General features: G+C 41.5%; 3 protein-coding genes across 3 annotated transcripts; 1 reads left to right on the top strand and 2 right to left on the bottom strand.

Moving 5' to 3' along the window:
* Nucleotides 1-945: 945 nt before the first annotated feature.
* Nucleotides 946-2,510, top strand: LOC106905295 (eotaxin-like). The gene is made up of 3 exons (XM_014970030.2): nucleotides 946-1,239; nucleotides 1,414-1,537; nucleotides 1,975-2,510. Exons 1-3 carry the CDS (start codon nucleotides 1,176-1,178, stop codon nucleotides 2,072-2,074), a joined length of 288 nt encoding a protein of 95 aa, XP_014825516.2. The 5' UTR covers nucleotides 946-1,175; the 3' UTR covers nucleotides 2,075-2,510.
* A 952-nt stretch (nucleotides 2,511-3,462) lies between these two features.
* Nucleotides 3,463-7,382, bottom strand: LOC148160305 (uncharacterized). Its single transcript, XM_088004561.1, has 2 exons — nucleotides 6,612-7,382; nucleotides 3,463-4,890 (listed from the first exon to the last, which is right to left on the bottom strand). The coding sequence occupies exons 1-2, from the start codon at nucleotides 6,790-6,792 to the stop codon at nucleotides 4,109-4,111; spliced, it is 963 nt and encodes a 320-aa protein (XP_087860687.1). The 5' UTR covers nucleotides 6,793-7,382; the 3' UTR covers nucleotides 3,463-4,108.
* A 124-nt stretch (nucleotides 7,383-7,506) lies between these two features.
* On the bottom strand, nucleotides 7,507-12,398 carry LOC106903955 (uncharacterized). Its single transcript, XM_088004560.1, has 2 exons — nucleotides 11,977-12,398; nucleotides 7,507-9,100 (listed from the first exon to the last, which is right to left on the bottom strand). Exons 1-2 carry the CDS (start codon nucleotides 12,155-12,157, stop codon nucleotides 8,292-8,294), a joined length of 990 nt encoding a protein of 329 aa, XP_087860686.1. The 5' UTR covers nucleotides 12,158-12,398; the 3' UTR covers nucleotides 7,507-8,291.
* Nucleotides 12,399-12,732: the final 334 nt, after the last annotated feature.

Genomic DNA, 12,732 nt, shown 5'->3' with positions numbered 1-12,732 from the left:
GGGCTTGTCCTCCCATGATGGTTCCTCCAGCACCTCGTCCTCTGCTCCCCATTGCCTGAGACATTCGCTGAGCACATCGTCCGTTGAGGCTTTGCCCTTGATGTATTTATGGATCATCATGATTCTATGTTGTTGATTAAATAAAATCATATGGTAATGACTGCATATACATGACTGAGCTAAGCGTATGACTATCTGACAGAACACCGGCCCCATCACTAGACAACACACACCCTAAACTGGCCTCCCTGCTGCTTGATGACAGACTGACTAGTTAACCGCTGAGTCAGGATGTCAGACAGCTGTTAATAACAAAGTATGAGGAACTACGTCATGATTCTATGTTGCTGATTAAATAAAATTACATCGTAATGACGGCGTTTACTTGACAGATACAGCCGTCAGTTCGTGCTAAGCGTATGACGATCTGACAGAACAACAAATAAAAGTACTTATTGGACTTTTATTTAAGAAATATTCCCCTTCAAGATACGTTTACCTAACTATAGAATAAATGCAATGCACATTATGCAGAAATGAGAATTAGAAAATCGGACATAAAACCATTGTTTGAATGGAGAGGATAAGGACAAGGCGCCGCCTAGTGTCTACGTGCGGTATTGATGTTTTGGAACCGTATTTTATATAAACGTCCCACCCTCACAGACATTCAGACATTCAGATAGTTTTAATACAACATTCAGAGACGCAGACTTTTTCTAAAAAGGTTAAATAAATAAAAAATCACCACCACGATAGTTTAAAAATTTTAACACTGATTTAATTATAGAAGAAAAAAAATCCATAATGTTCGCAGTGAACGTTCAGACAACGTTTGGTGAACTGACGTTTACCATTGGCTGGTTGAGGGTTTGCAGACTGAGAGGAAAATGTTTTCTATGAAACTTTCTGGAACAGTTTCAGGCATCGATCTTCTAAGAAGATTTTTATTTCTCACTCTGCAGCGAAAATGGATTTTAAAGGTATTTCTGTGTGTTTTGGTGGTAAAATGTGTGTTTCAGCACTTCTTCTTTCCAGTTTCACTTCCTCCTCTGGATTCCTCAAGGAATCCAGAGGAGGAGGAGGAGCCGCTGCTTTCTGAGAACAGCTGCTGATGATGAACATAAACAGAGCCGGCCGGACCGGTCCGGCACACTTCCAGAACCTCCGGAACCATGAAGATCCAGCTGATCCTCTGCCTCCTGGCTCTCCTCTGCTCCCTGCGGTCCAGCTCTGCAGGTCAGAAACTTTCTCCTACTCCTCTCCACTGATGGAGAATCTCCTCCTCCTCCTCCTCCTCCTCCTCCTCCTCCTCCTCCTCCTCCTCCTCCTCCTCCTCCTCCTCCTCTTCTATGTCTCTCTACTTCAGCTGTGAATCTGTTGTTGGTGCTGAAGTTCTGGTTCTGTTCGCAGCTCCAGTCGGACCGGGCGAGATACTTGATGTCTGTTGCCATGGCAACGGCAAGACGCAGATTCCCAAAGGGAAAGTGAAGGAGATGAAGAACTCTCCGATTCACTGCAAAGTCAGATCTGTCATGTGAGTTCACCACAACTTTAATAAATTACTAAAATAATGACTGAAAACAGAATAAATATAATAAATCAGCATCAAAACGGAGATTCTGGGCTTCACTGACCAGACTGCTGCTGGATCCACATGACTAATGAAACTAAACCAGCGTTTCAAAATAAAGCTCCTATGTTCTCTTCAAAATAAAAGTCTCAAATTGTGATCAGATTAGAACAAATCTGCATTATTATTATTATTATTATTATTATTATTATTATTATTATTATTATTATTATTATTATTATTAAACCAGGATGGAAACAATGATTCTGTTGGATGCATAAATACCAAAATATGAACTTTGTTCTGGTGTTGGGCGGTCAGCCGGCTCGGTTCTGACCCAGAAGTTGTGTGTTCTGCCAGCCGGTCCGGTTCTGAACCTCCTGCATGTTGTTCTCCTGCAGAGTCACCACTGAGAGCAACAAGAAGTTCTGCCTGGATCCCGACTGGACCTGGACCCAGGTACTGCAGAAAGAGTTTAGGAAAGAAAAACGGCTCCACTGAGATCTGGATCTGGGTCGGAACCGAGTCTGCTGGAGCGGGAAGAACCGATTGGATGTTTTAACGACACACTGGACGTGTCGCTGATAGTTCTCCATTTTTACTGCTAATTTATGATTTTAATGAACGTTTGGCTTCTTGTTTTTTGTTCGTCTGCTAGTAAAACATGCTCAATATTTATTTTGAAACAAAATATTTACTTTGCTAACAAAATATATTTTTGCTATGACAGGGTAATAACCTAAATTAATGCTGTTTATTTTGAATGTGTAACTTTACAAACAGGAACCATTTTGTTTTATACAGGTTAGTTCTGAACTCTAATTTATGGGTTTAGAGAAACTTTGGCTTCTTTTTACTTCTTGTTTCAGTTTGTCAGCTGAAAACATGTTGCTGAAAAACTACTCACTCATTTCACAATAAAAGCTTTACTTTTCTATTTATTGTTCTGGCTCTTTACCTTCAGTCAGTCATGACTCCAAAAGTTTTCTGTTTGATTCCTTTTTCTAGAGGTAAATATAAGAAACTGTTGTTTATTCATTTCTAAGCAAATTATTTACAAGCCTTTAAAGCTTCAGTAAATGAAGCTATCATTAGTGCTCAAGCTAAATGTTAGCGAGCTGATTATCAAGCTTGAAGCTAAATATTTTAGTAAACAATGTAACTATTGTTTACTAAGCTATATCCAGTTAGCAGGTTAAATATTTGGCTACAAATTAAATATTCAGCTTGGAGCTAAATACTTAACCAGCAAGTTAATTATCAAGTTTGAAGCTAAATATAATTAGTGATAAATATAAGTTAGCAAGCCATTTTTAAGCAAGCAAAATATTATTTAGCTTAGAGCTAAATACTTAGTTTCAAATTAAATAGAAAATCTGAAGCTACATGTCTTAGTTGGCAAGATAGTTAGAAAACTAAACATTTAGCTTTAAGCTAAATATTTAGTTAGCAAGGTAAATGTTCTGGTACAAACTAAATTCTTTGAGTTATATATCTAATTATCTAAAATGCTAATGAAATACTTTGATTGAAATTAATATTTATAAATGAACGAATAACATGTTGACCCCTATTTTTTTCTCTTAAGACAAGCTAAATAACCAAAATTATTTGTTAATTAGACAAAAATAAAACATTAATATTATCAGAATTAAGTCATAATATTAGAAAAATCAAGTTGTAATTTTATGAGAACACAAAAAATAAAAAATTCAAATGAGGAATGTTGAGCATCTTATGAAGTTCTTTGGTATCAATTTTACAGATAAGGAAATAATCTTTTAACACATCATCAGATTATTATCAGCATCAGGACTTTGAAACCACTGAACAACAAATCCTGATAACTATTGAAACTTTTTTCTCAATAAAACAAATTCTTCCAGTAATTTTAAGGCATTTTTCTTTATTCTGCTGACATTATAACTACATCCTTGTAGTTGAACACGAATTCTCATATCCTGATCCAAACACTCTGTGACACAACTCACAGGGATGACTGACATAAAAGCCACTTTTTGAAAATAAGTGGCTAAGTAAGTGAGAAGGAAACCAAAACCTGATTTAAATCAGAAATGAGGTCTCTCTGATTCGTTCTTGATAAATTCTCACAGAGACAGGAGACGGGTTTCCCCCAGAAAACATGTTAAGCTTGGCAGTACAGGCACTAGGGCCGTTAAAAATTGTGAAAAGCTACAAAAATTATGAGGTGCGTCTTGAGTAGATGTCATGATTGGGAAATGATAGCATGAGCTCAACAGAGAGGTGCAGGGACGCATCATTTCGTCAGCTATAAACCCAGCTTACTGGTGTATAAAAAACTGATGTCAAATAAATAAACAATGATTGAGCCTGGTAACCCGCCAGGCTTATAAAACACTGGGAGAACAAAAGGTGAACTTAGACACTTCTCAGCTCAATGTAACATTTTGGAAAATACACCTGTAGGAAGATATTTAAACTGAGACAAGATGGTGAAGGTTTGCTGAGTAAGCACGATTCCTGGAGCGGTTTTAAGTTCCTCTCGGCTCCAACTCATGTTGAGAAACTCTCTGGCGTGTGGACCTTCATGTGCTGCAGCAGGTAGCTGCTCCTATTGAAGCCCCGCCCACACAGTGCACATGAGTACATCCTGTGGCCCGTGTGTGTGACCGAGTGCTGCTTGAGCGAGGACTTGTCTGTGAATCGCTTCCCGCAGGCGGCACAGGCGTACGGTCTCTCCCCGGTGTGGCTGCGGCAGTGCACCATCAGGCTGCTGCGGTGCTTGAAGAGCTTGCCGCAGGTCTGGCAGGAGAACGGAGCCTCGTTGGTGTGCGTGCGCAGGTGGACCCGCAGGTTGGACTTGAAGGTGAAGGCTTTCTGACAGGTGGGGCAGCAGAACGGTTTCTCCCCGGTGTGGATGCGGTAATGCGCGCGCAGCTCCGACGCTTTGTTGAACGCTTTGCCGCAAACGTCACACTTCTGAGTCCAGCTGGATCGCTCAGCCCTGCTGTGGTTCTGATCCGGCTTCCCAGCCGGTTCGAAGCGTTTGGGCCGGTCTTGGCTCTCAGCTGGCAGAAAGCGGTCCCGACCCGGTTCCGGTTCGGTTCCGGCTCCTTCGTAGGCCAAAGCCGCAGCGAGTGTTTCGGCCTCCTGCTTCAGAACCGGCTGCTTCAGAACCGGCTGCTCCAGAACCGGCTGCTCTTCCTCTGGGCTGATGCGCAGCTCCTCGTCTTCCTCTTTGACCTGTAGAGGTTCTGGTGCCTCCAGGTCCAGGCTGGGGTTCTGGATCTGGAGGTTCTGCTCATCCATGTAGGGAAATGGCTGCAGCAGCGGGTCTGGAGAGAGAAGATGAGGCGGGTCAGATTAGAGTTCAGACTCTGACCGCTCAATCGGGCCGGAACCAGAACCTTCCTGATGTTTGACTATCATCTCAAATATCACACATATACAGACCTGTCACAATAACAAATAATCCTGGACGATAAATCCTCCCAGAAGTTATCGCGATAAGTGATAATATTGTTTTAAGATCATTTTAAAGTAATATAACAATAATAACAAAATAGCACATTCTCAAAGATTAATAAACCTTAAATTATAAAGTTTAACAATGGAACTGGGAGATATAAGTGTCCAAAATAAATAAACAAAACAACAGAAACAACAAATTAAATGAATTATTACATTTCTAAACAAAACTGTCCTTAAAAAAGGGCTGGTTGAGACCAAAACACCAAAAAGACTGGAGACTTTGTTCATCCAGTTTCTGGTAGAAAGAGAGAAAAATAATAAATCATGCAAATGGACATTATTGAGCCTGTTTTAAATTATCATGCAATTAATTGATTTACTGATTATTGCAACAGGAATTTGTATTTTAGACCCAAAATATAAAACTACTAGAAAAATATGGAATCTGATCTGATGACCCATTATTTTCAAATGATATGAAATTATTTGTTTTATTGTATTTGAATATTGGTATAGTTTTTGAATAAGAGTTGATATTTTAGTAGTGAACATTAATTTTTGGTTCAAACGTTACGGTTGTAAGAGTGTGGTTTGTACATACAGTGAAACTTCCAAAAAACCTCACTGTCCATCAGTAGAGCCACAGTCCTTCATTTGGGGATATATATATATATATATATATATGATGTTTTTCTCTGATACATATCTCTTATTTCATTCATTCAGTAATGTCCATTATAGTTGTTGTTTTTCATTGGATTTATAAAGAAATCTGTTCCTCTGAATCATTTTAGCTAAAAAAAAAAAATGAACCGGGTCACCGTATCCTCCTCGGTGAAGACCCGCATCATTTGTCAGCCGGCGGAGACAGAACCTCCCGGCTGTCTCACATCAGAGGGTGGAGATAACAGGTCAAACTGGGATCTAAACCAGTTAAACCAATTGAACTAGTTTCTAAAGTCAAAATGGCGAAAATAGTGGAAATTCCTCTTGTGTTTATTGAGATTTTGATTCAAATCTTACCCTTCTAATTGGGTTTTACTTATTTATGTTGATCACTGTATGTTTTGTTGTTGTTTTTTTTTACATTTAAATCGGAGTTCTAAGCCAGGGCTGGGCAATCCTGTCCTGGAGGGCCGGTGTCCTGCAACTCTTAGATGTCTCCCTGGTGTCTCCCTGGTCCAACACGCTTGAATCCAACAGCTGAATCTCCTAAGTGCAGTCTCGTTCTCCAGAGTCCTGCTAACGGCCTCATTATTTGACTCAGGTGTGTTTAAGTAGAAACACATCTAAAAGTTGCAGGAGACCGGCCCTCCAGGCCTGGAGTTGCCCGCCCCTGTTCTACGCCAACATGTAGGATTTTGCCCAGGTTGGGTTGTTTTACTCCGGTCGGATACGCCACCGGCTCACTGAAAAGGAGCGGGTCCGCAGCTTCACTCTGATCTCTCAGTTCTGCAGGTCCAATGAACATCAGAGCCGGACTAAACTCAGAACCTCCAGGAAGCGAAGCTCTGACTGGACACACCCTGGGTCAGAACCGAGCCGGGACAATGAAAGCCCGCAGGCCCTCCGCGGACCTCCTGACCTGCTCTCTGGAAGCCGCAGTCCGGCCTCCAGCCGCCGTCCAGCAGTCTGCGCTGGCGGTCCAGCTCTTCCTCGTACTGGGCGATGGTTCTCTGGAAGACCGAGAAGATTTCCTCCGCGGCGGCAGTCAGCCGCTCGCTGATGAACTCTCTGAGATGCTGGGCTGAAGACATGCCGGACATGTTCACAGCTAACACTCACACTGCAATGGAGGCTAACTGCTAGCTGTTGACATCACGTGACCTTATTGTGCTTTATGCGTGCTTTTGTCGCCCCCCACTGGCCTGGAGGGATGAACTGCTTCTTTTTTATGGCGGAGGGCAAGCAAAGTGCATTTAGATGTGCAGTACCGCCACCGACTGGAAAGGAGTGTGGATCGGGTTCCTAAATGTATATTACACAGATTCTAAAACTAAAAAGCTGAGAGAGTTCCCAAAACCTGTACTGCTAAAGATTACAACTACTTTAATATGTTTTTACTGAAGTAAAAATAAAAAGTAGCCATCCAAGAAATTACTCAAGAGTAAAAAAGTATTTGATCAAAAGTTTACTAAAGTACAGAAAAACAAAGAATTATATGTGTAATCTCTGAATTTTGACTTTAGTTTTTAAAGTCAAAATTACTTTTGAAAAAAAAAAAAGTATTCTGAGGAAATGTAATAACTCTGACATAGAAGTTAAAATTTTGAGAAAAAAATAGAATTATGAAAAATCTATTATCACCTATGGCTCGCCGCGTACCCCATAGATGTGGGGTATGGGCCCAAGAAAATAACAAGCGAGTTAAGAAACTAGTATTTTCATTTGAGGTTGTACATATGAAGATGCTGTGTTGCTGCAGGGCCAATTTCAAGTTGTGAGGTCCTCTACCTAAAAGAGTTTGACAAACACTGATCTTGATGCTTAAGCATGTTTGTATTTTATTTATTAATTACAGCCTCCCAGAGCTAACTGATTTTGTCTCCTCTCTGCTTCAGGAACATTTACAACAATTCATTAGAAATAAGACAAGAGATCACATTCAATCTAAACCTCAGAGGTGAGGAGAAAATCATTTCAGTAATCTGAGAAAAAATATCCCATCAACTCCTTTTTTCTAGACCAAAACAATCAAAATTCCAATCGAGATTTAAAACTGAATAAATTCAGGTTCACGTAGGGCTCTACACCGGTGTTAGAACCAGAATAAGCCCTAAGTGAACCTCCGAGAGCTTGAGGGGGGAGCGGTAGAGAACGGCTGGCCGAAATTAGCGTTCATAAATCGGCTCAACCTTGAGCTAAACGCGGCTCACACCGTGGAGTTCCAATATCCAACTTGAAGCCAAATTCACTGTGGTATCAACGCAGCACGATCTGATCTAAAAATTATGCCCCGCCTCTTCCATGACAACTCTCACACATTCAAAAAATGAGTCTATATTTTATTAGTTTATATGCGCAATTTTTGTATTTTTTGTGTGTAAGAGCAAAATTGTATGTGTGTGACATTTTAATAGTATATATGTGCAATTTTAACATTCTGTGTGTGTGTATGAGTTTTTAGTAGTGTGTGAGAGACAAAACATAGTTTTTGTTCAAAACGGCCCCTCAGAGGCGTCTGGGTGGACATGCATGTTCTTGGACAGTGCCGACCAGAGAGAGAAGGTTTTCCACAAGTTTTTCATTAGTGTGGCTTTTCTTTTCAGTGATTCTTGATGTGTCGGGTTAGGGTACTTTTGTGTCTGTAGCGTATGCCACACGTGGTGCAGGCAAACGGCTTCTCCCCCGTGTGTGTTCTCATGTGACACAGCATGTGTTTCTTCTCTCTGAACGTGTTCCCACAGATTTCACAGGAAAACGGCTTTTCACCAGTGTGGATCATCATGTGCTTCTTGAGCGAAGTCTGTACAGAAAACATTTTTCCACAGGTTTGGCAGAAGTATGGTTTCTCCCCTGTGTGGGTCCTGCAGTGGACCATGAAGTTGCATCTGAAGCGGAAATTTTGGCTGCAGGTTTCACAGGAATACGGTTTCTCTCCAGTGTGGACTCTGGAATGAGACCTTAAGTGAGAAACTCTGGAGAATAATTTTCCACAAACATCACATTTCAGAGACGACTTCTTCCCATCAGCTTTACTCTGATTCATTTTCTGCTTTAGCTCCGTACTTCCAGATGATCCAGATTCTCTAGTCCAGTTTTCATCCTGACCTTGGATTTCTGATTCGCTGCCAGACTGGAGCTGGTCCTGGTCTGGTTCATTGTTTAAACCTTCATGAGAGGAACCCACCATCAGTGTCTTAGCTTCCTCCTGATTGACGCAGAGCTCTTCATGCTCCTCTTTAACCTGCTTTTGTTCCTCTTTGATCTGGAAAGTTTCTGGTGCTTCCCGCTCCTCTCTAATCTCTGTATCTTCTGGTTCCTTTTGGGCCACGTTGGGATCCATCTCCTGGTTCCTGGTCTGCAGCTCAGCAGGAATCTGCTCTTCCTTCTGGAGGAGATACTGAGATAGTTCTGGAGGGACAAGCAGGAAAGAGTCAATTAACTGACTAGCACCTTTTATTAAAGCTGAACTCATTTAATAAAACCATTGATACAGTTTAATAAATGGCAGAATGAGCCTTTAGTTTGTCTGAATCAGTTCATCCTCTAACCCTAACTCCAGAAAGCATGTATAACCATTTGACTGATCAAAGCTCTGGATTTATCTCACTCTGGTTCCAGCAGCAGGAAGAGGAGGAGTTTCAGGAAGGAAACTCTGACATCACAGGAACCTAAAACCCCCATGGAGACGCACTCCCCGCAGTATCAGGAGAGGACAGCATCGAGGACAAAAAAGCGGGCAGAGAGAAGACCTTCTCTAAGCCCCAGGAACTCAGGAGCCAAATACAGCTTACTGTTGGTGGCTCCAGTAGCTGATCGCAGCCGAAGGAATAAACGCTGGTCCTTATTTTACTCAGAATCCAGCAGAAGCAATCTTGGAATTACAGGTTCCCAGAGATTACTGTTGACAATCCGACGCTGGCTGAGAAAGGAAAGCAGCCCTTTTGTGCAGGATGTTCGGGTCATTTTCAGCTGCTGACTGAATCATTAAGTTAGGACTCCTCGGACAGAAAATATATAGGCTCAATAATATTTAATTTAGCTGGTCGTAAATCAATTTTTGCAAAAATTTAATTTCCATATGTGTGTGTGTGTGTGTGATCACTAGCGGAACAAGTCAGGGTCGGGCCAGGGGGCGGGGCCAATGACCGGGCCCCTCACGTGTATCACCTGCACTGCTGGAAACTGTTGAGGGGGGGCGGTGTTGGGCCACGTTTGTCTTTTGATTTTTACCCAGGAAGCACATTCGCAAAATCGTCAGTGAAACAGTGACTGGGACTGACTACTATATATTCCACTGAGGCACAGTAAGTAAAGCGACTTGAAACTAGTGAGGCGTCATGTATCGTTTAGACACAAAGCAAAACTGTGTTGATAGTGTGTCACTCAATACTGACACCTGCTGGACATTAAAAATTCCTACAGGTAACGTAGTGATTTGATGACCTAGTCTCTACAATAAGATTCAAGTCTTCGTATTTTATTATATATTGTATTATGTCATATCTTCAGTTAAATTTAAAATATATTTGATATACAGTCAATAAAAAATGTGAACATGAACCATAAAGTGAAAATTTAAGTGAATGTGTTTGAATGAGGATCCCACAGATTTTTTCCCACAGATTTTTATTTAAAAAAAAAAAAGTTTTTACAACATTTTGAAACTTAGCCTTTTACGCTTTTTTGACAAAACTTCTGCTGTAAAAAACAAAACAAAGTAAACATTACATTTACAGCGAACCCTTGTTTTTGGTTGCGTTGCGAAAATAACCCGTGATTTGCGAAATCCATGAAGTAGTTACCTTTATTTTTGACAGTTATTCCACAGCATAAATAAATACTCTACCCTGAAACCAAAGAACAAAACCTGTCTTCAGATCAGCGGATGTTCATCAATCGGGCCTTAATGTGATCCGGAGTGTCAGTAAAGCGTCTCCTCCAATCTGCCCCGAGATTCACAGCTGGATCTACGGCAGAGCGACGGATCTGAGTCTCCGGTCCGGTTCTGCTGCCTCTGGCCACAGTTTCTTCCAGCTGGCATTCAAAGTTTCAGTTTCCAATCTGTATTAAATACCGTAACTTTATTGGCACTCAGGGAGAGAAGAAGCGCGGAGACTGTTTTTACCAATCATACAGTCAATCAGGACGCAGAACACCGTGGAAAAAAAAACTGCACATAAAAATCTGCGTAGCAGCAAAACTGTGAAAGGAGAACCACGTTATAGCGAAGGATCACTGTATATGAAATAATTTATAAAAAGCACCTGAGTAATTTGTAGAATGGCTGCATATCTGAGTTTATCTAGGTGTATCTGGGGCTTCATTCTCATGCCTCATGATGCCTCAGCATTGAGGAGGATTTATTTAAATAAGACAGTTTAGTCAAATACGACACTTAACCTGCAGAACATAATATGAAAGCAAACTAAGAGTCAGTTTCAGCTGAATTTGGATTCAGATAGATCAAGTAGAAACTGACGAGAACCGGATGAAACAACAAAATGAAAACAAATTTATTTTCCAATATAAGATCAAAATGGTCCCACACTGAGGAAACCTTTCCTTTGAAGCTGCTCCATAGTTGATGCTGTTCCGTAAAAGATCAAGAGTTATTTTGGCCAAAGCTTTTGACAGATTCGCTTCCTTATAAACACAGTTTGGCGCGTTAATGTCATTTCGGAACAGTTCCTGTATCGGCCACGTGACTTGCTGAAACCAATACGCGCACCGAAACGGGTTTTGGTCTGTGGGCTTGATGCATGTACCGACGCATCGGTGTTGGCGGACCCATCACTACTTGAAACCATTCCTCCCTTCCTGGCACCTCCAGACCCGGACCCCATGGACACCCATCCGGTCCCAGGCCCCAGCCCCCCCTATAGCTCCGCACCTGTGCGTGACTGTGTATCAATTCAATTCCGAAATACTTGAATTTGAAGTATTAAATGTGTGAAAACTGTGCGAAAATAAGGTTTGCAGAAAAAAGCGTGAAAATCAATTTGACATTCATACTCAGCGACTGAAAAACGACTGACAAAATTCCCCCTTTATGGGATCGATAAAGTATTACCTTATCTTACTGAATGCTCCGTTACTTCGTCGAGCAGTACGACGAAGACCGTTCCAAGATGGCGGCCCTTCGGCACGTCAGCGACAGTGTACAAAAGCGGTCCACGACGTGTCTACTCTTTATGTCTATTGATTTCAACCAGTTAATCTCGCTCTAGTGAATGTCACACCGACAGTTCCGCTCATTGTAACTGAACCGGTCCAGAACCCCTCACCTGTCCGGTCCAGCCGAACCTCTAGTCTCCAGCCGCCGTCCAGCAGTCTGCGCTGGCGGTCCAGCTCTTCCTCGTACTGGGCGATGGTTCCCTGGAAGACCGAGAAGATTTCCTCCGCGGCGGCAGTCAGCCGCTCGCTGATGAACTCTCTGAGATGCTGGGCTGAAGACATGCCGGACATGTTCACAGCTAACACTCACTGCTGCAATGGAGGCTAACTGCTAGCTGTTGACATCACGTGACCACATAGCGTCTTACGCACGCGGCCATCGCCCCCTGCTGTCTTGGAAATGAACTGCGGAGGTTTTCGGTTTTTCTGCACCGTTATTTGACAGAAACTGCGGCCAAAATTGGAAATAAACATTAAAATAGACAAATAGCTTGATGAGGTAAGTGATGTATCACATATTATGCCCAAATAATAAAAATTAAGAATTTTCACAACTTATTACACAGTGTAACATGAGTTCATATTTATCATTTTCAGAGGCATTAACAGCATCACTTAGGTCATTTTCCATTTTATTTTCTTATTCATGTCTCTTCATTTCCCAGCACACAGAGCTGGGATCTTGATGTTGACCGATCGGACTGAAGCTGATTCTGAATCACCATCTACCAAAACAAATGAGAACAAGCTATAAAGAGAAATCTGCAAATGAAAAGGAGGAAATATTATAAAATTAATCAATGTATAAAAATAAAGTCAGTACATTTAAAAGTAAAATACTGAATGAGTACAGAATATGAAAAAAT

The sequence above is a fragment of the Poecilia mexicana genome, unplaced genomic scaffold (genome assembly GCF_051168715.1).
Source record: "Poecilia mexicana isolate PSO_F unplaced genomic scaffold, ASM5116871v1 scaffold_3, whole genome shotgun sequence".
NCBI lineage: Eukaryota > Metazoa > Chordata > Actinopteri > Cyprinodontiformes > Poeciliidae > Poecilia > Poecilia mexicana.
Note: the sequence above shows the minus strand (reverse complement) of the source record. Positions and strands in the feature narration are given on the sequence as shown.